General features: G+C 49.2%; 2 protein-coding genes across 4 annotated transcripts in view; both read right to left on the bottom strand.

The window, feature by feature from the left end:
* LOC142570744 (phosphatidylcholine translocator ABCB4-like) overlaps positions 1–24583 on the bottom strand; it is a 34488-nt gene extending 9905 nt beyond the window's left edge. Inside the window, exons 1-5 of the mRNA XM_075679086.1 lie at positions 24566–24583; positions 23592–23840; positions 12200–12304; positions 6911–6988; positions 6166–6249 (exon numbers count right to left, since the gene is read on the bottom strand). Of these exons, the coding sequence (XP_075535201.1) occupies positions 6166–6249; positions 6911–6988; positions 12200–12304; positions 23592–23840; positions 24566–24583 (534 nt within the window). The remainder of the gene's footprint in view (positions 1–6165; positions 6250–6910; positions 6989–12199; positions 12305–23591; positions 23841–24565) is intronic.
* Positions 24584–25433: 850 nt separating this feature from the next.
* Positions 25434–27584, bottom strand: part of LOC142573210 (ATP-dependent translocase ABCB1-like) — a 147126-nt gene continuing 144975 nt past the window's right edge. For all 3 annotated transcript variants that reach the window (XM_075682798.1, XM_075682797.1, XM_075682796.1), the window contains one exon: positions 25434–25763. In XM_075682798.1, the coding sequence (XP_075538913.1) occupies positions 25500–25763 (264 nt within the window). In that variant the 3' untranslated portion in view covers positions 25434–25499. The remainder of the gene's footprint in view (positions 25764–27584) is intronic.

The following is a 27584-nucleotide window of genomic DNA, read 5'->3' on the forward strand; positions in this document are numbered from 1 at the left end:
GCAAGTTTTCATGTTTTTCCGACCTTTTTCTTTTGGCCAAACCTGCCGCGGCAGCTAAGAGCTGCCACGACCTCGACGCGTTCGCGCGCAGCTGCGGTGGTGACGCCGCACCCTGCCGCGCCCCAACGCCGCATCGAAGATGCCTTACACCATAGGAGGATCCGATATCACCGCCGATGAGTTATCCGACGGCAAATGGACGGCGTTTCAGATGCAACGCCGCTACCGACGCCCATCTCCACCTGAACAACAACCTGGCGGAGCCCAGACGCCGGCCACGACGCTGTCTGTCCCGAATGCACGGCGACGCGGCCGCCCTCCACCGCCAACCTTCGCCCGCAGGGCACACTCAACCTCCACACCGTCGGCCCCGCCCGATTGGCTGTTGCCATGTCCGCAGCCTCCAACATCGACCAACGCCTGGCAATTACTACCGACCAGGTTAGAATCCACCCTACTAACAACACAGTGACAGAGCACGCCTGACCGTGCTCGTGCGGTGTCTTACGCCAAGGTCCGCGCCATCAACATCGACAGTACCGAAGTCCCGGTCGCCGCCTACGCCCCAGCCCCAGACAACTCCGTGCGGGGGAATCTGTGCCGGGCTTACAGCTATGAAAGCGACGCCGAAATCTTTGCCGAGCTTCGGGCTCGCAATCCCGACATCCCTATCGTTGCTGCGCGGCGTATGGCCCAGACACGACACTTTGTCGTCACTTTCGCCAACACCAAGCTGCCCGATACATGCGGTATTTGGGCTTCACTTTCGAGGTCTTCCCTTACAAGGGGCGCCCGGAGGCTTGTTTCAACTGTCGCAACCTAGGTCACAGAACAGATGTGTGCCCACAACCGCGTCAACCCACTTGCCGCCGCTGCGGTGTGGCCCACGAACCTGAACCAGTCGGCCAACCACCCACTTGTCAAGCCACGTGCATCGTATGCAAAGGCCCACATCCCACTGGCAGTAGAAGCTGTAAATACCGTTTCGTGCCTACCAACCGACCTAAATCTTCCAAATCCTCCACGGACACTGAAATTGACCCCGGCACCTTCTCACGTGGCCATCAGTCTCGCTCTCGGAGCCGCGGCCGCCAACAACGACCCCCAGGAGATGACGTTTCCCCACCACTGCGAAGCAGCGGCTCCAGTCACAACAGCCCTAGCCGCTCCCCATCTCGCTCTCGGGACTCCCAGATAACCTGCCAGGACGGGCCGGATACTAAGTCCACCAAACCGGTCGCATGGAAGATCCCTCCACCAGCCACAAGCCAACCGCCCAACCCCTAGGTAAGGGAACTGGCGGACATGGTTAAACAACTACAGCAGCAGTTATCACAGGCAAATGCTAAAGCTCATAGCCTTGAGTCTGCACAGGCGCACCCACAACCGCGGCCGCAGCAGGTGGCTCGCGCTCCCACCTCCGACCCCACCAATGACCCCAACATGGACACCGACCAGCCGGAGTGCAATAAGCGCAAGGCACCTCCCCCCTCCTCTACCGCTGACTTTGATGCAAAATTCGAAACCTTTGACGCCCGCTTATCTAAAATAGAAGACGTCCTAAAAAACAGCTGACCCCCACTATCGACCAGCTCATTGAAGGCAGCACCAAAATGACAGCTAACATTCACACCCTAACCACACGCCTCGACCGCCTCACGGGTCCTCCGAAAAGTGACGCCCTCACTACACCAAAGCCCACTCAGTCGCCTGGTGCGCCTCCCTCAACCGAGAGTGCAGCCGCGCGCGCGTCTGCTGGTGGCATTATCAAAACCGACGTAGCGTCCCGCAACGTCCCGAACCCTACAAGAAACGCGATGGCTAGCGCACCCGTCACAGTATGGCAGTGGAACTGCAGGGGCTTCAAGGCAAAGCGGAGAGCCTTGGAGCATACCCTGCAGGCCCAGCCATTTACAGCCCACATTATAGCGCTCCAGGGAACAGACACCGACACCAGACTCGCCAGCTATACCGCTTACAAACAATCAGTGGCGTCGGATCTCCGCCCGAGCACCGCCATCCTTGTACACCGCAACCTCACCGCCAATCAACTCGATCTTGACTACTGCGAAGTCCCACACACTTTCGTGCAGGCCCTTCCAAACAGCCGAACCGAATCCCCGCTCAACATCCTAAACGTGTACAGCCCCCCAAGTGACAAGAGCACTAATGTAGCCACTCTCCTCCGCAAGGCGTGTGCGACCGCGCGGAACGAGATGCTACTTATAGTCGGTGACTTTAACGCACCACACGCCGAGTGGGGCTACCCCAGCAAAGCCTGCGGTCGTAAAGAAGCCAAGGTTTGGGACACTGCCCAGACACTGGCTCTGACGCTCCTCCTCGACCCCGAACGGCTCACCGGTTTCGGTAACAGCATCATGAAAGACAGCTGCCCCGACCTCACTTTCGCCCGCAACATCCCAGATGCGCGCTGGGGAAATCTCGGTATGAACATAGGTAGCGATCACTATGTTCTCAGCACTACCTTCACAGCCATACACAGCAAGGGCCCCCGCCGCACATTCAAACAAACCAACTGGGACGCTTTCCGGTACGTACGAGCTCAGCGTCCACAAAGCTCCATAGACGACCTCGACACATGGACAGATACTCTGCTCCGCGACGCAGCCAACGCCACCTCCACTGTCACCCAGGAGGAGGGTGGCCCCAGCCCAGATACTAAACTCATGCATATGTGGGAGGCCCAGCGCTGCCTCCACGCTCGCTGGCTCCGACGCAAACACAACCGCCCGCTCAAGCTTCGCCTCGCTCGCCTCGAAGGAGAGATCGAAGCCTACTCCACCAAACTTAGTCAGGAACAATGGCATCAGACTTGCGACCGACTCGACGGGCAGTTGGGATGCAAGAACACATGGTTTCTGCTCAAGCACTTGCTTGATACGACCCACACCAAGTCTGCATCACACAAGAATCTCAACCGCGTCATACACGCGTTTCCAGGCACGAACCAGCAACTCCTCACTACCTTGAAAAACAAATACATAAACACCTCCACCGACATTCCCACCCCCTTAAATTACAAAGGCTCCCAGAATCCAGACATGGACAGAGACATCATGGCGTAGGAAGTCCGCGCCGCTCTCAACCGCATCAAGACTGCCGCGGCCGCTGGCGATAACCATATCACCAACAAAATGCTCCGCAACCTCGACGACCAGTCGGTCGCAGCACTTTCGGACCTGTTCAACCACCACTGGCATGAAGGTCGCCTTCCAGACTCCTGGAAGCATGCCAAGGTAATCTTCATACCCAAACCAGGGAAACGACTCGATCTGGGCAACCTCCGGCCCATCTCGCTCACGTCTTGCCTGGGGAAGGTTATGGAGCCCGTAGTTTTGAACAGACTCCACACTCACGCAGACAAGGAGGATCTCCTCCGCCCCACCATGTTTGGGTTCCGGGCTGGACTCTCTACCCAAGACATCATGTGGCAGATACAACACGACATACTCGACCCAGGTCCCATCCAGGCGACACGCACCATTCTCGGCCTCGACGTCAGTAAAGCGTTCGACAAGGTGTCTATACTGGCCAACCTCTCGCAGACGAATGTAGGCACTCGCACCTACAACTACATTGCCAACTTTCTTCACAACCGCACTGCTGAACTCCACATTGCAGACCTCTGCAGTGACATAATTACCATGGGCACCCGGAGAACACCACAGGGAGCTGTTTTGTCCCCGTTCCTATTCAACATTATTATGCGAGGCCTTCCCACACTTCTCGACACCATACCCCACATTAAGCACTCAATATACGCCGACGATATTACAGTTTGGACAAACTCTGGCTCGGACGGGGAGATACAAGATTCACTTCAACAACCAATCGACACCGTCCACACTTACGTGCAGGCAAACGGTCTGGTTTGCTAGCCCACCAAGTCTGAACTGTTAGTTGTACGAGACAGACGTGTTCGCCGACCCGTCCCCGACCCTCAAGAGCCAATCACGCTCCACATTGCCACCCACACCATAGCCCCCGTACAGACAACTCACGTGTTAGGCATGCTGGTGCAGAACAACACGCAGAACTCGGAAGCCATCCAATGCCTCCGAACCACAGCCCACCAAATCAACGGCCTAATCCGCCGCATTGCCACTCGCCGCAGGGGAATGCGGGAGACCGACCTCTGCCGCCTCACACAAGCCTACCTCATTAGTAGGATTGTCTACACATACCCTTATTACCGCCTCCGCGGCAAAGACGAAGAGGCGGTAAATAGCATCATCCGCTCGGCGTACAAGGCGGCAATGTGACTGCCCCAGTCCGCTAGCACACAGCGTCTCCTCCAGCTTGGAGTATACAATACCCTCACAGAGCTGATAGAGGCACACAAGACTGCACAGATACACCGTCTTTCTCGCACGGAACACGGTCGTTACATTCTTAATCGTGTTAACATCAACCCTACAGGTGACATTCACCCCACTGCTCCCCTCCCGACTGGAGTATTCAGTCGGCTGGTCATCAAACCCATGGCCAAGAATACGCTACCCGGCCGCCACGATAGGCGCCACGAACTGAAGGCACAAGCCTTAGACGTGACCTACTCCGCCGACGAACATGCCATGTACGTGGACGCGGCGAAATGCGACTCTAACACATACGTAGCCTGCGTAGCGACGCCAACCACCACTCTCATCAGTGCCGCTACAGAGCGCACACACTCCTCCACCGCTGCCGAAGAGGTCGCGATCGCGCTAGCCATCGCGGATCCCCGCACAAGCACGGTTCTCAGTGGCTCTAAACAAGCCATTCAAAATTTCTCAAAAAACTCACTCTGTCTCCCCGCCGCACACATCCTCCGCGGTTGCGCTCTCGACAGAACTGTAAGCTTAGTGTGGGTACCTGCTCACGCGGGGAACTCTGGGAATGAAGGGGTCGACCGTTTAGCCCGAGGCCTAACTAACCGGGAGGCCGGCCCCTCGAACCCAGATGCGCTCGCAGAGGCCCCCAAATCTGAAATTACCAACTTGCTGACATTACCAACTTCTACAAGGAGACGAGACGCGTGTACCCGCCTCCCCACCCCGACCTCTAACGAGCGCAAGCCACCATGCTTCGCAGACTGCAGACCGATTCAATTCTCAGCCATTCTAGGCTTTATTTAATCACTGTAGGGGATTATGACCCTGTCTGTACTAAGTGCCACCATGGAGTGCCCGCCACTCAAGCACAAATTCTCTGGGGATGCGAGGGTAACCCTCCCCCACAATCATTACTACTAGCTCCCTACGAGGAGGGTTGGAACCAGCTGCTGACAAGAGCAGACAAGAAAACGGAACTGGCACTTGTCTCGTGGGCCCAAGACGTCGCCCCCACCTGGGAGCCTCACTAGGCCTACCTGCCCTAACTTCCTACCCTGCAGTGGCAAATGAAGTTGTTTCTCTCCCTCTCTACCGTACAGAGTGGACACAACCGTGGCGGCCACGCGTATCGCGGACGCCGTAGTAGACGCCTTTGGCGGACGCTGTAGGGACGCGTTGCCAGCGCTTGCGTGTCTTGAAAGCGGTCTGCGGCGTGGGTAAGGCGCGCGCCCTTGTGGGGGCTTATCTTCAAAGCGATCTGCGCGTTTTGCAGAGTGCGCGAGGTGCAGGTAGCATCGTGTGCACTGTGCTTTCGACGTTTCGTACGCGTTGAAGCGAGATATGCACGGAGGTGAATTGGCTCGCAGCTACTGCCGCGATTCCTAACTCCAGCGTTTTCACAGACAGTTGCAGCTGTTATCGAGCGATGTGTGTTCATATTTTACCTGTGCGCGCGTGACACCGCGCTGGTTCATCTAGTTAAACCAGGACGACGGGCAAGTTTGTTTGAATCCATGGTAGAACGTGTAAGCACGACTGAACAAGGACATAGAAAGAAGCAGACACACAAAGGCAGCGTTGTCTCCGTGTGTCTGTTTCTTTCTACGTCCTCGTTGAGTCACGCTTGCACGTGGTATCATTGTTAATTTAGTTAGTAAGTGAATGTTTGCAAGTTTATACGGCCGATATAAATCTACTATCCTTACATAGTACAGCTATCTACTAATTTGCTATCGCAATCGGTATTATTATTATTATTATTATTATTATTGACCGTCAGTGGTTAAGAAATGAGTAATTGCATTCCTATATTACGCGGAACAGTACTTACTCCGTGAACGCGGGCCGTGTCCGTGGACAAGGAACCGAGGAGAGCATCGGGTGCGTTCTCCAACTCTTCGTACCACGCCAAGTCCTGTGAGTGCGTTTAAAGATCCGTATTTGTTTCGCTCGCCTAACTGAGCACGGTACAGATAGCAAAATTGAATTACGGATCCTTAGCAATACCACTTCAGGGAATGTGGGGAAAAATAAATTCACAGGAAGTATCAGCAATCGGATCCGCGGCAGACAAATTGGCGAACGTATCGCGACTGGATCGTGTTATGTCTTGTAAGTTGATGATCAATAAACAAATCATTTACAGTACCGGCGAATATTGTTACTTTATAGAGTTGTCTACTAAGTAGAACAAATGGAACAAAAGCAAATTAGTGGTCCTTAGCAATATTCCTGATGTATGTTTACTTCACTAATAATCAGTAATTTGAAGTAATGAATGACTGGCGTGTGGCAATCAAGGTCGCTTTAGAAAAAAAAATTGAACGTAGGTTTAGCGAAGGGCGAAACACACCTCACGGAGTCGGGTTGCCTTTTTGTTGCTCAACCAACTTGTGCAAAGGGTGAACATGTGATGAGCATCCACGGAAGGCTCAAACGCCCCATAGAAGCCCCACAGCTCAGAGACTCCATAGAATGGGGTTTCAGATAAGGGGTATGGTAAATAAAGTTTATCTTTGTATTGTGCAACGCGAGATAAACACGAGTACTTCGAGGAGGCTTGTGTTTTCTCTCACCTGTTTCATCATGGCCGAGAACGTCATGCTGCGAAGCCTCCGGGTTAGGTTCTCGCCCACCACAGAGAAGGTGAACGTCTGCGTGAGGCAGAAAGAATACGACAGACGCTTTAAGCTATGTGACGCCCTTATCTGAGAAGTGGTTATGCGAGCACGATGCGCACTGCTGCCTCATGGATTATTCATAATGAGCTCTCCCTCATGTTGTGCCACGGTCTGCAGCGGCGTACCAACTAGTTGTCAAGTAGGGGCAAGCATCAAGCCTTTTCACCCCCTCTCTCTTACATGTACGTGTATACATACACACCGGGCGAACTATTTAGTTGAAACAGATTTGTTTAAAGTGAAGTTTAAGTGATATGAAGATGCTTTCTTTACTATTCGTTCTTTCAGTACCGCCGACCCTAAATGGCCGAAATGGCAACAGTCCATTAGATTGGTTAAATAACTTATTGATTACTGGTGTTAACGCCAACGTTGCAATGACAACATTGGTGGTAGACGCCACAAGGAGCAAGCAAACGCAATTAACCCGATCTTTAAAACGGCATCTGCTATTAAAATACCGGCCGACAAAAATTCACTTTTTCTTGCACTGATACATAAGCTGGGCGGCGGAAAAGCGCGAATAGAACTGCCAACGTAATGCTTCTCGCCTCGTTTGGGTTCCTTACGACGTTACGCCAACATGTTGATCGCTTGAGCGTGCCTCTCGTGATTTTAACTTCCGAATATAGTTTCTCAGAGACCTACAACCTCGTGCAGTAAGAACGCGCGATGAAACATTGGAAGCCTCATGTCAGGAACTCGTTGTCGAGAATAACGTGGGAACCGCTGACAGCACTGTATGCGCGTCCAGTTTCGGTCTTGGAGCAAAAAAACAAAGCGGGATTTTTGTAGGAGAACGTCGCAAACACGAATAGCGTTCCTAAACTCGCGTCAATCGCTTTTGCCTCCTGCGGCGTCCTCCTTGTCCAATACTACAGTTGCAATGCTCACCCTTAAATATGTAATGAAGGTATAGGGAACGGCAATATTTCGGGCCAATAGAACATCGGATATTGGAGTCAACAAGTAATCGCCATCGGAAATGGAAGGCAGGGGCGCCAAGTTCACGTACATAACGGCTTGAGTTGGCAGTGGAATGCGATCGACGGAGTGCAAACGTGGTTGACGTGGCGGGCGTGTGGGCCAAGAGTGAAGGGGCAGGTAGAACCGGAGCACACCACTTCCTCAATAAAACAGAGCGGAATTAGATGTTAGGAAGTCCATGCCGAGTATGAGTAGACCATTACACCGTCTACTTTAGCGTCTATTAGGTTATGTCTACTCGGCAGTGTTGTCAGAGGACTTCGCAGACAGCTCATCAATGTAACGTCGCCTCCGGGTGCGGCATCGTCTAGCTTTCCGGAGGCAGACGTACAATCGGCGACGGCGGGTGGCGGAATTGGGACGAATGAGATGACGGCCCTACGAGGAAGCGGCGAACAGGAGGAGTGGTGTCCACGCGGAGATGGTGAGTGTCGGTTTACATGGCGGGAACGTCGTTACTGGTGGCGCGCGATTCTGCGAGGTGAGTTTCGAAACGATCACGTTTGCTCTCAGGGCAACGGTCATGGGCATAGGGCGCATGAGGAGACAAGGACCAACGGCTGTTGAAATTGCGGCTGACGTGACCTATACAATGACAGCCAAAGGAAATAGGCCGGTCATCGGCAGTCCTCATTTGGCTGGATTGCGACGACGTAGCGGCTGCCTCCGTCCTTAATCATAGGAAAGTTGGAAACGGTCAGTCGGGCGTGAGGAAGCGACTGTACAGAGTCCAGGCCATCATTAGACAGATCCTGACGAACAACGGCTTGGACGAGTGGTATCACTGAGGACGTAGACTCAAATGCGCCGGAGCACGAGGAAGCAGGAAACGTAGCCTTAATTTTGCACCGGATAATTTTTGTCACATGCTCCGCGGTTGGCGGCACCTTGGTGCAGGCACCTCTTTCCACGACGATGTTGCTGTCGTGTTGGGCAGTTGTACGAACTAATGAGCGATGCGTCGGGTTTTGGCTATCTCAATATGCTTGCGCTTCCATGTGATGCAGTCGACCATGATGCAGTCCTTGCAGATGAAGAGACTGAATGCAGCATCTGCTATCCCTTTTAAAACATGCCCCATTTTTTCTGACTCCGTGATGCCGTCTTCCGTTTTGCCACAAATGGTCACCGTGTCTTGTATTTAAGAAAGGTAGGACTCCATAGATGTTTGGGCACGCGACGTCAGCGCCTTCTTTGCCATAGGCGTACCACTAATGGCATTTGCAAAAGGATCACACATTTTTTATTGTAAGAATCCCAATTTCAGCTTCATGGTTCTCGGACCGGACCTTCGCTGTTCCTTGTAAGCAAAACGTGGTGGTCCATATCGCCAGCGGGGTAATGAGAGAGAGAAGAAGACGACAGGGTGAGCCGGAGTAATAAAGCAATATATGGGTTCTACCTGCAGTACCCTAGTGAACTTTTGCAATTCCGCAGTCGAGAACAGGAACCTGTGGCGCAGAAGATGAACGTCGCGTTCAACGAGGGACGAACTACCATTGAAGGCTACAAAGCAAGTGACGACCAGCATGCCGGGCCACTGGAGGATGTCACCACGCTTGATGTTCTATGGAGCATTCCAAGTGCCTCTAGTTTTACGGCTAACGACTCCTTCACTAAAGGTACCGTTCCTGTCTCCAATAAACAAGACGAGTCTCAGACTTGTTTTAAAGGACCGATCTTAACCCATGAAACTCAGTCAGCTGTAACGCCGCCAGACAGTGATATAACTGTTCTGAACGCACTGCTTGACCTTCACAAATACCAGATAAAGCAACAGGACCAGCTGGTAGATCTTGTTACGCTGTCAAGATCTGGAAGCAAGAGAGAACAGCCTTTCTTAAAACCAAAAATATTTGATGGAAATTCGTCGGGTGTACGTACCTGGCTTCATTTTTGTGAGTATGATCCCTCCAGGAACCAATGGTTGACTGACGAGGGTCCCACACAGAACACGCGGTCATTTCCGTGTGGAAGCGCACGGAAATGGTGCGATCTTCGGTTGCGTTCGCAGTTGAATGAATCATATAATGAGTGGAAGGAGACTTTCTCTCGAGCATTCAAAAAGAGTGCTGCGAAACTTTGGATTAACGCCATATTCTACTGACAAAGCAATAAACATCAGAGAGTATGCACTGGAAAATTGGCATTTAATTTGTACAACCGTGCCGAAACTTCCAGAATCATCAGTTATCGCCGTCATTATCCACGGCATGACAAGAGAGTGCCAGAAACAAATTCTATATAGGTCGGCAAGCACAATTGACCAACTGCTTCAATCAGTGGCGTACGCTATGACGACAGATTGTAATGTGTCATCAAAAGAGACAAGAGTGACAACTCGAGACCCAGCGACAAATCCAGGAGAGGCTCGATACTTCATAATCAGCCATACCTCCAAATGTCCAGGCACCACAGAACCTGACCAATATGCTGAACAAACGGCGTTCCTTGTTAAATCAGGCGTCCTGACAGTGCCGATGCTTGTAAACAACCGAAACATGTCAGCATTGATTGACACTGGCGTTTCCCTGAGCCTAATTAATGAAAATATAGTGGAGGCAACCAGCATTATATCTGGAAAGCCTATTCGTATGTGTAGCTACGATGGTTCATCTCGGGATTACCGTAAATGGACAACAGCAGCGCTTGAGCTTGAAGGTCAGAAGTTCCAGGTGGAAGCGCTTGTCGTGTCAGTGGTAAACTTCGCCTTTCTTTTGTCACGACCTGATATGAAGAACATGAAGATCGACGTACTATGAAATGACGAGGTGACCACTGACCACACTGAGCAAGATATGTTTGACGGAGAGACCCGACGAACGAAAGCCATCATGCGAGGAAGACGTGCCGCTGATGTTCCACGAGCTAATTTGCATTGGGCCATATCGCGAAGCGACAACCGTGATTAAGATGCCGTTGTTGTTGGGCGACAGCACAGTCGTCAGAAAAAAAGCCGTATAGCCTCAGCCACAAAAAAGAAAAAGTATGGCTATAACTTCAAGCCATGTTAGAAGCAGGGATCATTAGTCCATTGATATCCTGTTTTGCTTCCCCTATGACCATTGTACCGAAGGAAGATGGGCTGTTCCGAATGCGCAGTGATTGCCGAATGATAAACAAGCAGACCTTTTTCCGTACCCGATGTCTTAGTATAGGTTACATATATCACTGACGAGACTGGATGGTGCGAATGGTTTTCACGTATAGACTTATGCAAGGGGTACTGGCAAGTGCCACTGAAAGAAGAGACTAAGAAGTCTGCGGCAATTGTCACACCGTTTGTCATCTACGAGTGTAATCGGGTACCATTTGGCTGGAAGAATTCTGGTCTAGAGCATGACCGCATCGTCACATCGATTGTTTTAGATGGCCAATCAGGCTTCAATATTGACGTCATAGGTTCCGCAAAACGTGCTTGGAACTTTTTGATGCGCAAGGACAACTGTTGACGTTGCCACCTCTGAGGAAGTGGCCACCTTTTCGGCCATTGTGAAAAAAATCCAAGTGACAGCCGCTGCGGAGCTCCGTCTTAACGAGTTCTTACCCCACACCTCCTCTAAAAATGCGACGAAGGTAAAGAGTAGGCAAAATTACATTTACAAAATACGTACGCAGAGCAGCCACAGCAAAGGTGGCAGAATAACAAGCACGAACCTGCTTTTTCGACCATCGTTTTCGTCATCCTACCGAGCACGTTCTTCAGAATGCTGAAATGACCTGCAACAATATCTTCCAGATGAAGATTTTGTTTTCTTTATGAATGAAGGCTTCCAATCGCAGCTGGAGGAATGTATGTTATAACTGGATAAAATTTCCGGTTTAATTATCCAGTTGCGACTGGAAATTCTTTGCACCTGACTTTTATTATTTATTATGCACTACATACAAGTGTGCGCATCAGCGACACCAAAATTTACAAGTCAAACCCACGCTAATCTCACTAGCCCCCACTGCCCGATGCGGTCTGCGATTTTCGAAGCACAGAGGCCAAACTTTTTGGACACAACATGCATAAATAATAAATATTGTACTGTGTTCGCACGAGGAATCATTCCATTAAGCAGCTGTTCCCATGATATGGTATTTTACTTACATAGTCCTGTGTGCGTTGCCTCCCAATGCATAGATGGCCGCAACTTAGCGTCAAGCGAGCGCATTGCGCACTTCGAGGCATAAGTCACAAGAGAGCCTCACCTGGACGAAGGCCAAGACTCCAGTGACGACACCGACGAGGAGGAAGAGGAAGCAGTAGAACAAGGCGATGGACTTGATCGAGTCCGGGCTGCCAGTGCTCAAGCCCTGCGACGTAGAGGCTGCTCGCATTGTGCTGACCCAACGAAAACAAGCATCGTGAACCTGTAGACCGCCGCGAGTGCGCCTTGTCTTTTCAGACGGCGGCCGTGGGTAGAAGCCGTTCCATTTTTGAAGTCTAGAACACGTGGATGGTGCAACTTGCACGACGAATTGCGCACGGCAAAAAAGAAGCAGCAACAAAACAGAATATTCATCGATGGCTTTTCTCAGAGGGACTGTAATGTGAAGACCGCGCTGGTACCTGCCGCCTTTTCACATTAATATCGGAAGAAGCCAACAAACACTGACACTAAGGACAACACAGGGGAAATTAATTATGCGTAATAAATGAAATAAAGACACGATAAATTAATCCAAATGGAAGTGGATGAAAAAACAACTTGCCGAAGGTGGGGAACGATACCACAACCCTCTCATTTCGCGTGCGATGCTCTACCAATTGAGCTACCGCGGCGCCGTATCCCCATCCACTTTCTTGGGTACTTATGTTTCCTAGTATAACCCTGGGAGTGTTAGCCAGCGCCACCACTCACAGACCTTGACGGCAGACGTGGAACATCCTTTCTGCCGCAGGCATCACGAGAACGCGATCCTTTTGGGTGAAGGCAATCGGTCAAACCCACACATGCTACCTGAAGGCATCAATATTGCCAGATTCGAGACCCTCGTTATGTAATAAACGAGAAGAAAGGGAGTTAACTGAGGGGCCCGATTTTATTTGTCATATCATAAGAAGCCAACAAACACTGACAGTGTCATAAGAAGCCAATAAACGCTGACACTGTCTGTGTTTGTTGGCTTCTTATGATAATAAAAACGGGCCCCTCGGTTAACCTAATTTCTTCTCGTTTATTACATAACGAGGGTCTCGAATCCGGCAACATTCATGTCTTCAGGTAGCATGTGTGGGTTTATTGACTGGTTGCCTTCACCCAAAAAGATCACGTTCTCGTGACGCTTTACCGCAGTAAAAACGGGTCCCTCGGTTAACCGCCTTTCTTCTCTTCCCGCACCAACGCATTCGATATCTTTTTTTTTTGACCCGGCACCAACGATCAAAAAGCGCTTTTAGACTGCCGCGGTGGTCATTAGCGCGACAACTATTGAGCCGAACGTACGAAGCGCTTCCACCTTCAAGACTTACTCGCAGTCATTTCACCGGAAGTAAGGAGTAACTAGTTGTTCCCCTTTTTTGTATGTGCCTTCTGTGTAGCCAGGGCCTCGACGCTGGCAGCATTGACGCTACGAGGTGGCACGCGAGGGTTTATTGACCTGTTCTTCAGTTCACCTACTACGCGACGCCCACATATGCCTAAAGAGGCGGTCTAGCCAGATGAGCCATCACCGTAACTGAGCTGGTAGAGCACGACACGCGTAACGCGCTGGAGATATGCGTTACATAAAGTTGATGTTAAGTCTGACGTCTTACATGCTCAACTACGACCCGATTACGAGGCATACTCTGATGAGGGCTTCGGGTTAATTTTGGCCCCGTAGGATTCTCCGAGGTGCATTTTCGACTCTCCATCAAAAATGCGGCTGGCAACCGAACACGCGACACTTGGGCTTATAAACACATCATAGCCCCCACGGCGGTGAACGTATGGGTTCGGCTCCCACCTGCGGCAAAGTTCCTTTTCGTGCACGTTTCATTTCGTTATCTTTACGATTTTCGAATCTGAGCTACATCTGAATTTTTACGTTTCAATTCTACCATTCAATCTTATTCTGAATGCGATTTCAACAGTTAATTTTGCCCTATGCTTTCCCTGGCTTTTTGATTGACTTCGTGTTGTTGCACCACTAAGAAAAAAAATCTGTTTGATACCTGAAACGAATAATGTGACCACACTAGCTTGGGCTGGTGAGTGTTGCAGATAGAATGAAAATAATCACAAATAGTGCATGTGGTTATCACGTGGTTGGCGACAGCTCCAGTATACCAACAAGCGCGGCCACAACGTTTCTCGCTCGTTTCACAGGCCCTAAGCAATGAAGGTGCTGAGGGACAAAAGTAGACCAGACGCGCCCAAGGAACGTTGTTGTGGCTTGTATAGCTTTGCTTTTTTCTCATCTACAACAGATAAGTAGATGTGCACAGATTACCATTGCCCTGTGTTATTTTTTTCACGCATACAATGCTACAGCTTCGCGTGTAGCCCTCGCATGTAAAATGGCCCAACGGTTAACAACTGTCGCGCCTGCGTAATCGGCTGTTGTAGCATACTACACGCCATTGCCTCCTTTACTAGATGCATGCTGAATGACTCGCGCTCCCAGCGCAACGGAGCTACCCTCAGTTGTGAACAAGCGTGACGAAGTGGCGCTCCCGACCGACATCAGAGAATGGTCGTGACAATGGAACGCAGTCCCCCGAGGTGATAGGAGTGCCAGCAAAGTACCTGGAATGCGTGCAACGTGGCGAGGGGTTAGCTGGAAAGTGCGGCACCTACCTTGAGGCCACCACACACAAAAAGCAGGAGCACAGGAGTTAATGCAAAGCGAAGCAGGGAGATATAGGTGAGAGTGAAATGGTGTTTATCGCCGGCGACTCAAACTTGCCTAGGTGCTCAGAAGCAAATGTGGAGAGAGTGAAAGGCAGTAAAAGAATGGCGGTAGTGACATTCCCGGTGCGGACGCTAGGTTCTGTCATGGAGCGAGCAAAAACAAAGCTGGCGGAAAATGCCCACGTGGGGAACCTTGTCATAGTAGCAAGTGGGCTAAATGACGTCCTAAATAGGAAAGGGACAGGACTAGCCCAGCGCTTGGCGATGGCAGTGGACGACTTGCGCGAGCCGTCGCCTCAGCTGCAGATCGCGGTGTGCACTGTGCTGGAGGTGCCTGTACGTGACAGTCACGTACAAAGAGCCGTAGTGGCTGCTAATGAGGCGATATTAAAAAATGAGCCGGCAGAAAGGTTTTGAAGTTGTCGAAGTAAACAGGAAAGGGAGAAGGTGTGGTGCTTTTGAACGAGACGGAATCCGCTTCTGTTACAGCGCGCACGAGAAGTGGGCTGGCGACTTGCTGGTCGCGCTGATGCTTTTTTAGGGGGCCCACGGGCTCTCAGGAGGCCAGAGTAGGTAGTAATGAAGAAGGTCCCCAAGAGAACCTCAGAATAGCATCGCCGTCAATAACAGAAAGAAGGAGAAAAGCATCAAAGAGAGCTCGCCATGCAACAGGCTACATAAACATGCAGGGCGGCAGAAGAAAGGAAAAATGGTCAGATATTGAGGAGCAGTTACATAGACAACTAATAGAGAACAGTATGCGGTTACAGAAACGCACCTTAGAGACTCGGAAGAGCCGCCAGTGATTGACCATCACTGGCGGCTGATGATGAAGCGACGACTGATACCATGGAATACCAACTAGCCCGTACTCAAACTTTGCTTCAGTGATTGAGAATTATGTTTGGGAAGGGTGCAATAGAACTAAGTCGGAAAGAAAGGGAGGGGGAGTCGGAATGCTCATCCATCAGGGAGCCAAATAGAAAATAGTAAATTAGAAATGTCAAGAGCAGCTTTGGTTATCAGGTACAATGAGTGGGAAAAAAACTTGGCTGGGCGTGAGGTATTTGTGTACCGGAAATAATTCCATAGAGAAGAATAAAGACTTAGTGGAATGCATGAGCGCTGATATTAAGGGTTTCGGGAATGATGCTGAAATTATTAGGAGACCTGAACGCCCACATACAGGATTTAGATAGCTATACCGGCAACACGGGAATACCTTTGTGAGCAACATAACCTAGTTATCGTGAATACGTGAATGCAGAGCCTAAGTGTGAAGGGCAGATCACGTGGGAAGTGGGAACTGGCAATGAATAATTGATTACTGTCTGATGACACATGGAATTCATGATAAGTTGAGAGAAATGGTCATTGATGAGGAAGGGTATAGCAGCATAGGGAGTGACCATAAACGCATCATTTTGAAAATGGGATATGTAGTTGGGAAAGAGAGCAAGGAATTCAAAATGGCCACTCCAAATTTGAACGCTCAATAAATAACAAATATAGTCACTAGAGTCGAGGAAGAACTTGGCAAATGGTCAAGAGTGTGAATACAGTGAGATTCTAATTGTAATAACGACCAAAATAAGGAAAGAGAAGCAACCTGTTCCTTGGAAAGGAAAAAAAAACCGAAAAGCTGATGGAACAGGGAGATGCGAGAGGCAATCACTGAACGACAGGAAGCATCCCGAGAGCACGGGCAGGCAAAGAAGGCGCAGTTGCCGCAGGATAAAGTAGCCAATAAATGGGAAATATACCGGGAGAAAAAGTCTATGGTTCAAATACTGGTGCAATCACAGATAAAAAGTGGAAGTAAACGTTGGTTGTCAGAAATACGTGAGAAAAAGAAGGCCGCACCTAGAATATTTTGGAACCACATAAAATTATTAGGCAGGAAGTCGACAACAATACAACATATCCTAGACGAAAATGGAAACAAACTAAAAGGGGAAGGGGCAATAAATTACATCCGAAAAATTACAGCCGAATCTTCCCAAGGCAATGACGAGTTTGTATTTCAAGAAGAAAAGAGCATGACAGGGAACCAGGTGGAAAAGGAGCTGCTGCTGGCAAATTAGAACTGGAAGAAAGCCGAAGAGAAAATTCCTACGCGCACAGCCACAGGACTATATGAGGTTCCCGTTAGGTTGATTAATGAACTAGGACCAAGAAGTAAGGAAGCTCTGATGAAAACAGTGGAAACATATCGGAAAAATAGACGAATACCAGACAGTTGGCGAAGTAAAATGAATTTAATTTTTAAAGGTAAGGAGGAGAAATACATAATTGAGTCGTATCGACCGTTGACGATTACATCCGTAATATACAGGCTAGCAATGCAGGCAATCAAATTAAAGCTGCAAGCATGGGCAGAGAAGAATGGCATTTTGGGCTAGCTTCAGGATGGCTTCAGAATAGGTAGGCGTTTGGTTGATAACTTATTTCTTCTTACTCAATGTATTGAAATCTTAAGAGTAGAAATCAGACCGTTATATGTGGCCTTTTTAGACAATACAGGAGCCTATTACAACGTACACCGCAACATTTTGTGGGATATTCGGGAAGGGGAAGGCTTAAGGGATTTGCCGTTTACTAATGCTCTCTGGCCACATTGAAACTAACCCGGGACCCCACACGAACGATGTTTTGCAAGAACTGCAAAAGATTTCAGCCAGTCAGAATACACTAATCAGTGAAGTTCCAAGGCTTAAAAAGTCAGATTTTAAAAACCGATGAGATTCTAATAGACTTAAACAAACGAATGACTGAACTGGAACATCATTACCAGGCCATGATACCACTTCAAAATGAATGAGAAGCTGCCACATTTGCCGCGGCTCAAACTGCCAGCCTGGTATCCGGCCTCGAAAATCGCCTAGATGATCCAGACAACCGGTCCCGAAGGAATAATCTAATTTTCTATGGCCTTCCAGAAATGGCGGATATCATGAAGGCAAACCTTGAGTCCAAAGATATCGAACGTGCTCATCGCCTTGGTCGCTATTCACTCAACCGGCACTGCCCCAACATTATCAAGTTCGCGTCATATAAAACCAAAGAATCACTCCTGTCTAACGGCCTGTCTAACTGAAAGGCACAAATTATAGCGTGAGCGAAGGTTTTTCACCCGCAGTTCGGAATGTCCGCAAACATCTTACCGCCTACGCTAAAAGTCAATCTATGCCTTTTTCCATCCGTTTCAAAACACTCGTTATCGGTTACCAGCGCTATGAATACGGTGATCTGGAAAAATCAGTGAAAAATACAGTAGCAATCATTGCACAAAATACGTGCAGTTAATAACCGCCCTTCCGCACCTAAGATGAACCTTTCCTTATCTGTTATTTACACTAATGCCTGCAGTTTCATTCCCAAACGTGACGCAATATGAAATCTCGTGACGACATCTAACAGCAACTTGCTAGTTCTAACGGAAACATGGCTCGCAAGTGAAATTAGGGACGACGAAGTAGTCCAAGACTTGACAAACTTGGATGTTTATCGCTGTGACCGTCAAGGGGTACGCGGGGGTGGCGTTCTTATTGCTTGCAATCGTGAATTATCCTGCACACCAATGATTATGTCTTCAAACTTAGAAATACTATGGCTTCTTCTTCGCTCTTCCTCTCGATATGTCCTTCTAGGCGTGTGCTACAGGCCACCTACCAGTAATCCAAACTTCTCACCAGAACTTAACAACACTTTATGCCAGATTACAGCAGGCCATCCTAACGCTCATATACTTCTGTTCGGTGACTTCAACTTCCCCATTATTCACTGGAATAACTTGAATTACGCAATAAACAACACAGAGGCGAAGGAGTTCGTCGACATCTGTTGGGATTCTAACTTGTCGCAGCTTATTTCAGAGCCGACACGCATAACGTGCGACTGCGCAAAAATTTCGGACCTTATACTTACTGACCATCTAGAGACATCATCATCGGTTACCTACCTTCGTCCTATCAGCGACCAGAGTGTAATTCATGCCACATTTGACTGCCCCAGCACCGCGTGTTCTTTCCAGCAAAAGTACCAAACTATATGAAAAAGCAAACTTCGAAGCTATAAATGAAGAATTGTGCACTTTTTTTTCCAGTCTTTGAAACCTCATTCAATGAACGATCTGTTCAGGATAACTGGGTACATTTAAGAAATAAAACGAATGAACTAGCAAACAAGTATATTCCGAAACTAACATTCCGTGAGAATCATCGGAACCCCTGGTTCAACAACAGTTTAAAGAGGTTGGAAAATAAGAAAAAAAGGCTTTTTCGTAATGCCAAGCTGAAACCAAGTTCAACTTCATGGGGTAAATATTACGCCGCTGAGAGAGAGAGAAGGATTACTTACGTACTGTCCGCAATGCCAAATGGTCCTTTTTCAATAATGACTTACCTAAAAAGTTAACAGACAACCCCAAGAAATTTTGGAAAGTTATCAACCCAGGCAACACACGCACTACAACTCTTGTTAATGATATGGGGGAAATCATGGCTGAAACTGAGTGAGCACTCATATTTAACGCCGCATTTTCGTCAGTATTTTCTAATGATAATAACGTTCCATTGTCTAATGTCCCCTGCAACATAGCTTCTAGCATGCCGAGCGTGGCGTTTTAACCTGATGGTGTGTTGTGCACAATTGAAAACCTTGAACTTTCATCCTCAGCAGGTATAGATGGCATCAATTCTAAACTGCTAGAAAATACAAAATATATTTCTTCATCATTTTTGTGTCTCATATTCTCGCAGTCGCTTTCTACAGGTTCGATGCTTCACGACTCGAAGGTGGATAAGGTCGTTCCCATCTACAAGTCTGGTAACAAGAGCACACCGCTAAATTATCGACCCATCTCTCTAACTAGACTTCCGTGCAAAGTCATGGAACACGTCATGTACTCCCTGATCATGAATCACTTAGACGCGAATCAATTTTTTCATTCGGCACAGCATGGGTTTCGTAAGGGTTTCTCCAGCGAAACGCAACTAGCTTTGTTTCTGCACGACCTTGCATGTAAACCTTGACGCTAACCAACGAAGTGACGCTATTTTTCTGGACTATGAAAAGGCCTTTGAGAAATTTTCTCACCGCCACTTACTACAAAAGCTTTCTTCTTTGAACTTACACAGTGACGTACTCAACTGGCTCGAAGCATTCCTTACTGATCGCTACCAATTCGTCTCTGTAAAGAAGAAATCATCCACCCTCCTCCCAGTAACTTCTGGCGTCCCTCAGGGATCAGTTCTCGGTCATCTTCTCTTTTTAATTTATATTAACGATTTACCCCAACACGTATCTTGCAAGATACAAATTTTTGCCGATGACTGCGTGATTTACCATCCAGTTTTTAATGCTACTGACGAAAACACCTTACAAGAAAGTCTTAACATCGTGCAGTCTTGGAGTGAACATTGGCTGATGGCTCTTAATCCTAACAAATGTAAACATATATATTTTACCCGCCACCGTAACCCTCTTCTGTCCTCTTATACAATAGTAAACGTACTCATATTATCAGTAGAATCATTTAAGTATATGGGCGTCACACTTTCTCGCGATCTCTGTTGGGGTGCGCATATTTCTAACATATTTTCATCAGCCAACAGAACTTTTCGCTTCATGAGACGACACTTGCGTGAGGCCCCGCAGAACGTAAAACTCCTAGCTTTCATATGCCTTATCAGACCAAAAGTTGAACCCGCATCACCCATCTGGAATCCATATCAAGTCTATCTTGTGAACGAGCTCGAGTCCTTTCAAAGCCGCGTCATCAGGTACATCGATTCATCCTACTCATATGACGTAAGCGTATCATCCTTAAGAGGAAAATATGATCTACAGCCCCTTGCACGTCGCCGCGCTACAGCCAGTGTTTGCCTCTTTCATAAGTCCTTTTACAGTTCTCTAATTCCCGAGCGATATACCACACCACCCGCAGGCATATCGCTACGAACTGGGCACCGATTACAAATCTTACGGACACGCTCCCATACAACTACTTTTTTCTCGTCATTTTTTTCCCGCACAGCAGCAGACTGGAACGCCCTTCCCCAACACGTCGCTGAAATCACTTGCCCGACATCGTTTTTTCAAAATGTGTCTTTGTTGGCTGAAAAATAACCTGCGTTTTTCACGCGTTATTCTTTCCGTTTTTATGCACTTGCGAAAATGTAGCTTTCTTATACAACTTTCCTGTATACCTGTGTTTATGTTGCATCATCAACTGTACCCGTCCCTAATGTAATACCCCTAGCAAAGGGGTCCTTAAGGAAATAAAACTGAACTGAACTTAAGTGACGATGATGTACAGCTTTTGAGAGAGATTTGCCTAGAAAATACCGTTTGCGTTGAATGGGAAGGGATGAGGAGCGAGGAGAAAGTTAATATTGTCACGTGGTAGTGACGGTGAAGAAAGCAGCAATGCGGTGGAATACAAAACTAGCTTTTATTGGGCGAACCTGTGCCCACAAAAACAGGCTACACTTATAGCACAACGATAGCGGCGAACACGGTCGGCGATCGTCGGAAATCTGATCAGCGGGTCAAGCGCGTAGGCTTTTATAGAGCAGTCGTCGAATGTTCCAGACTAATCGTTCGGACCCGCGTGCCTTCCACAAAGTTCTACACCATTCGCATCAGGTGATGAAATCAGATAGCATAAGGTTCGGCGACAACAGACAGCGGATAGAAGCATCGATAACTTTCCAGAAACTTCGGATACATGCAGGCGCGACCCACGCTGTGCGATTACATTTGTTAGGCGACGAATCGTGGTTGCCCGATAAAGATAAGTACACGTGTCAATATCAACAATGGACTGAGGCAGGGGTGCCCTTTATCCCCACTGCTATTTATGATGTATGTACATGGCGAAGAAGCAGAGGGCGCTAGAAGGAAGTAATATCGGCTTTAACCTCTGATACAAACAGGCGGGTACAGTAGTAGAGCAGTAGCTTCCAGGTTTATTTTATGCGGACGACATTGTGTTCATAGCTAACAAGCTAGGGGATTTGCAACGTCTGGCTAATATCTGTGGACAGGAAGGTAAGAATTTAGGTTTGAAATATAGTGTTAGAAAATCAGGTGTTATGGTATTAAATGAAAACAGTGAACAGACAGAGGCAGAACAGGGCCAGGAAATACCTCAGGTAAAAGAATATAAATATCTTGGTATACGGATAAACAAAGGCAATAGATATATGGAAACACAAGAAAAAACAATAACAGTGAAGGGGAAGACAAATGCAGCAATAATGAAGCACAGAGCGCTATGGGGATACAATAGGCACGAGGTGCCCCGGGGTATGTGGAAAGGTGTAATGGTTCCAGGACTTACTTTTGGAAATGTGGTTGTTTGCTTTAAATCAGGGGTACAATCAGGACTCGATTGGAACCAAAGGTCAGTGGGTCGCCTCGCATTGGGCGCTCACGGGAAGACTACAAATTAAGCTGTGCAGGGTGATATAGGCTGGACTAGTTTTGAAGTGAGAGAAGTTCGCAGTAAAATTGAGTATGAAGAACGACTAAGGAATATGGAAGAAAGTTAATGGGCTCGGAGATGAGGTATCTGTACAGGAAAAAAACATTGATTCACAGTGGAGGAAAAGAAGTAGGTAGCTTACCAGGAAGTATGCGCCTGTAGGGTTGGCAACACAGCAACAAAGAACGTCAAGCGGAAAGTCATATAGGCTGAAATGTTCTCATGGGTGGCGGCAATGGAAAAGAAACGTGCCATGAGTAACTACGTAAGAGGAAAAAACGAAATCAGGACAGAAACAATTTATGATAATGCAAAAGGAAGCTCATTACATTTCAAAGCGAGATCGGGATGCCTTAGCACACGCATCTATAACGCGAAATATAAGAAGGAAGAAGAAGCTTGTGGTCGCTGCGGTAAAGCTAGGGAGACAATGGAGCATGTTCTATTAGACTGTGAAGACGTCTGCCCATTGGTCGATTTAGGCACCACTGGCCTCCTTGAAGCCCTTGGGTTCAGCGAGAGCAGTGGAAAAGTAAACATGTCCGAAATAGAGATTAGTAAGAGGCGATTGGAATATTGGTGGAAGAAAAGTAGGGAAACCACAAAATACGTACAAAAGCAAAGTTCGCAATAGGGGCTCAGAAGATTTGCTTGTGGGAGTTCATATTTTTTTCTTGTTTAATCTACGTAGGAGATTCGGCAGTAGAATAGCAAGAGCTTGGTGGCGCCACCCACCACCCTGTTCCAAAGGTGACGCTCATAACATCCATTCAGAGTGTTTCCAAGAACTGCGGGCCACGATGCTGCGCATGCGCAGACCCCTACGCCTGTTTCTGCGCATGCGCACTGCCGTCGCCCCTGGTCCTTGCGTGCGCTAAACTAGAACTCTCTACCACCATCACAGGCAGCGGGCGGTGCTGACGGTTCGTGACCCGTCGCGTAGTGCTTATGCAGTCGGTACCGCGGTGAAACCGCGGTCGGCACAATCCTTTGGCTGTGCTTTCGAAGGTTCGTTGTCAGGCTATAAAATAGCGGTCGCCTGCAATGCCTGCAAACGTAAGCTGAGCTATGATTGAGGTTAATGACCTCCGAGATTGGCGTGCACGCGTGATGAAAATTTCTGAAGCCACGCGAGTTAGTGCACAGTGGTTTCGCCAGCCATTTGTGGCTCTCGCGACCAACGCCAGTGGAGAGGAGGAAAAGGAGAGTGTTCGGCAGCTGGTTTTTCGCTCCTGAGGCAGGCATCTAGTAAAGGAGGCAATGTACAGACACATACCTGGAACATGTCTCCGAGGAAGATGGCGTACGCGGGTATGCACAGACCCATGAAGAGTGAGCAGACACATCCGGCGGCCATGTACTTGCGTTCGGGTCTGGTGAGTTCGGTCAGCTTGGCGGTCAGCGACTCGCACTCCTTGCCCAGCTCGGCTGATTGGACCGGAGCAGCTGGCCCGCCTGATGCCTTCTTAGCGTCGCTCGCCGCGACAGCTTCCGCCAGGCGATCGGGACTCGCAGGGCGCGACTGCTATGTGACCACAGAGTACGCCTCTCAGAATGTAATCTCACGAATGCGTCCCACATCGCATGCCGCCACTGGCGCTAACGCGCAGGCGCGTACAAAATAATCTGTGCGCACGTGTAGTGCGGGAACTTAAGGGACAACACGTGGACACACAACAAACGCCAGAATGAGAGAGAAGTCCACACAGTAGCTTGTGGAATGTGTCTGCTTTTTTAATCAGCACACTTCTTCGCCGGCACACAGGTCAGTTAAACCACTGTGGCAAATTGGACGATGACAATGCAACGAAATCGCGGGCGGTGCGTTGTGTACTTGGCATGCCAGCATCACATCGCATTTTGAATACGAACGAAATGTTTCCATCTCCATTTCTCACGTGCCAGTCAGACTTTTCGCAAAAAAAAAAAGAGGAGCCGGACCCCTTGCCGTGATACCACGAATGCATCGCAGATGCCGATTTTTTTTTAAAATCAATCAGAGAGTAGACACTGCAGTATACGAAACTCTTAGCAAATCGTGCGCCTTAGTGAACCGTCCCGTGGCGGTTACGCGGTCGACTAGCCATTTTAGACTAGGGCGACTTGTGTGCGAACGAACACATGCGTCATCAGCAGCCGGGCGCTGCCGTGCCTCTCGCATGTACCACGTGCAACTCTGTCGGTGCGTGGCACACCACGACGTTGGAGGAACGTGCGTGAACGTGCCGGGCGCCGCGTTGACGCACTGACTTGCGCCCACTTTTTCATGTCTTTTTTCTTTTTTTTTTAGCAAATCATCCACCGCCTGTTTTAAGGCGTCCCGGAAAAAAACCGTCTTTCTACTGCACTGTGCCGCATGTTTTGGTGACAAAGCCTCTCTTTTCCGACAGCTGCTAGGTCATGCGCCTAGTCTCTTCAGCACGCGCCTATCTCGAGAAGGATGCACAGATAGTGCCACAAGTGGCGATTGCTTCGAAACTCGCCACCGATAATTTCTGGGGACGACACACGTGAACAGCACGAGCGGGACATTACTTGAATGTGATTGGCAAGTTGCATATCCGCCCACACTCTTCACTGCATTGCGTACCGCATAGAGACCGCGCTAAACGGATCCCGCAAGCTGCGCGTATATTCGGTTAAGGCGAACAGGTATGAGTCAGCTGCTTTTTGTTCCATCGTCCAAGTAGCCGCGCACTGCACGCCGAGGCGAGTGAAAGCAACGTCCCCTTCATCCCATCCCGTACGCAGCAAGCTCCGCGGTGAGCGCATCAACGTTCTCTATGCGGAGATGCATCGTGCTTCGCACTCTTCGAGAGGTTAGGCGTTCTACAGGTCGCGTTGGTGAAGTGCGCGTTACACTTGTGCATGAAAGTGGGCGCTCAGAAAGTATGCATCAGTCTGCGTCGGATGACCTTTGAGCGAGCCCGGAACAAGTCATATCGCGTAGCAAACGTCGTCAAGCTTCTGCTAAACAAACGTCGAGAGCAGCAACCGGAAGGGCAATACACGAGTGAAATATGCACATTGTGACGCAAAATTGAATGCGATGTGCGCTCGAATGCATCACGTTAACATAGATACCCACAAAACACACATGTCGTAGGTTCTACACAATTTGTTTATTTGACTACATTATACGTTTTCGTGGTCTGAGCATTCTCTCTTAATTAGTAAAGGTAGTTTACAACTGGCGTCTGCTGGCTAAGTGGAGGCGGTGAAACCGACGATAGAGCGTTCTCGTTGGCCCCACTCGAGCTTCGCACGGCGTAGCACCGCAATGGAACCGAGCAACGTGGTCATCGTAAGCACGTACGTCGCCCTGTTGCAAGTTCCTGCGCAGGATGGGCTGCGGACGAAGCTGCGGAAGCGGCAGAGCACGTGCCCGGCGAACCATCAGCCGATTCGGGGGCGGAGTCATGGCGCCGTCGTCCTTCTGCGCGTTTATCTGCGTCAGAGAACGGAGTCGGAAGTCTTCGTCACACCGCAGCAGCCTACAACGTCTATCAAAATTATCAGAACATTATTGTGACCTCTACGGGCATCAAATGCGACAATCGATTGCGACATAAAGGTTCAGCAGACACTACGCGATCCCTCAACGAGGCCACACGTGAATTGACTGACACTTGGTCGGGGAACTGCCCAGTGCTGCAGTTTGTGCGCATATTTGAGTTTAGGCAGCCTTCTGCAATTTGATCACTTGTGCAATAAATAAAAGAGCACTTAACCCGACAGAGGCGTTGAACTGTGCGCGAAGTTCTCGGCCCGCGGCAGGCACTACTCGAAGACTGCGCCGACTGACGGCGTTGGCGACCGTCGCGGTGCTGGACCTATTCAGGTCGTTGAGAAGCGTCGGCGTACACCTACCGCAACCACGCATTCGGTTTTGAGCGACGCGTTGCAGCGCGACAATCGGGGGCTTCGGCACACACTGTCAGCGGTTGTGTGCGTGTGGCAGTGGACAACGCTTTGGCGGATAAATTTAGGGCATAGGTTGCCTATTGTACAACAACTGCTACTATACTACTACTACCACTGCTGCTGCTACTACTACTACTACTACTACTACTAATGCTGCTGCTGGCACTATTATTTGCAGTTTGCGGCCTATCACGTGCTCCGCCACATGGAGTCACCTAGACCACCACGCTGGTTCGAGGATCCGAGCCTAAGGGGAACGGTCAGCTCAGACGCGTGTGCTTCGTGTGTTCAAAGCGGATGCTCGTTCGGTCTTCACCGAGAGCAAGACAGCGCCGCAAGGACAAGGCACAGAGTACAAGGAAGGCGTTTATTAGACAGCTATCTTGGTGTGGACTAACTCCCTCCGTTCGTGGGCGACAGAACAGTAACATGGAACGCGGTAACATGCCGCTATGCGGGAGGATGGCTCGCGGCGACCCTGTTACCGGGGCAATGTTCCTACAGCTCGATGCAGCCTCCGAGGGCGACCCGGCGCAGTACGAGCACGCACGTAGGGCGAGCCGCGTCTTGCCGTAATCTCCAGAACGGGAGCCCCGAATGAGAGTGCACCCGCCTCTAGTCGAGCACCTCGGACAAGGTCGGCCGGCAAGAAAGGCGTGACCAGGAGAAACTGTGCTCACCGTTTTGCCGCCCATCTCCCGGCCCAATTGGGTGAACCCTTGGCCCTTTTGGGGGCGGAGAGTGTTTTACGGCGCCCTCCGATGAAAGAGAGAGGCCCGCGCTCGCAAGTTCTAGAGCGACTTCCCACGACGCGGCCCCTACGTGCTGGGCCACGTCGCGCCACAAGTTCCAGCTCTGTAATGCGTATAACCCGAGAGAGCAGTACTTCGAAGCCGATATCTGATTAGAGCGGTCACTATGCCCCTGCGTTGGTATATGAAAGCGCCGCGAGAAGGAACATGCGTGTGAAGACTCTGTTTATAGGCAACATCATCCAAGCCAGTCTACATGACATAAGAGAATTTAGCTGTCTCTCATGACGCATGCATAGTGTCGATTGCGTCAGGCCTGTCTTGCAAGGCGAGACAAAACATAGAATAGCACAAAACATTATATGACATATTCAGTGGACAAAATACCAGACGCAGCAAAATACATCTGCATAAGCAAACAAGAATTATGGGTATAAGATACACATAATTCATTCAGATTGTTACTGGTGCTGTCATTCTTAGCTACAACTAGTTTGTTTACAGTTTACAGCAAATAGTGTAATAAAGACGAAACGTAAAATATAATGAAAATCTAACACCTAAAAATTTCACCCAATAACATTCAAACCAAG

The sequence above is a fragment of the Dermacentor variabilis genome, chromosome 2 (genome assembly GCF_050947875.1).
Source record: "Dermacentor variabilis isolate Ectoservices chromosome 2, ASM5094787v1, whole genome shotgun sequence".
Lineage (NCBI taxonomy): Eukaryota > Metazoa > Arthropoda > Arachnida > Ixodida > Ixodidae > Dermacentor > Dermacentor variabilis.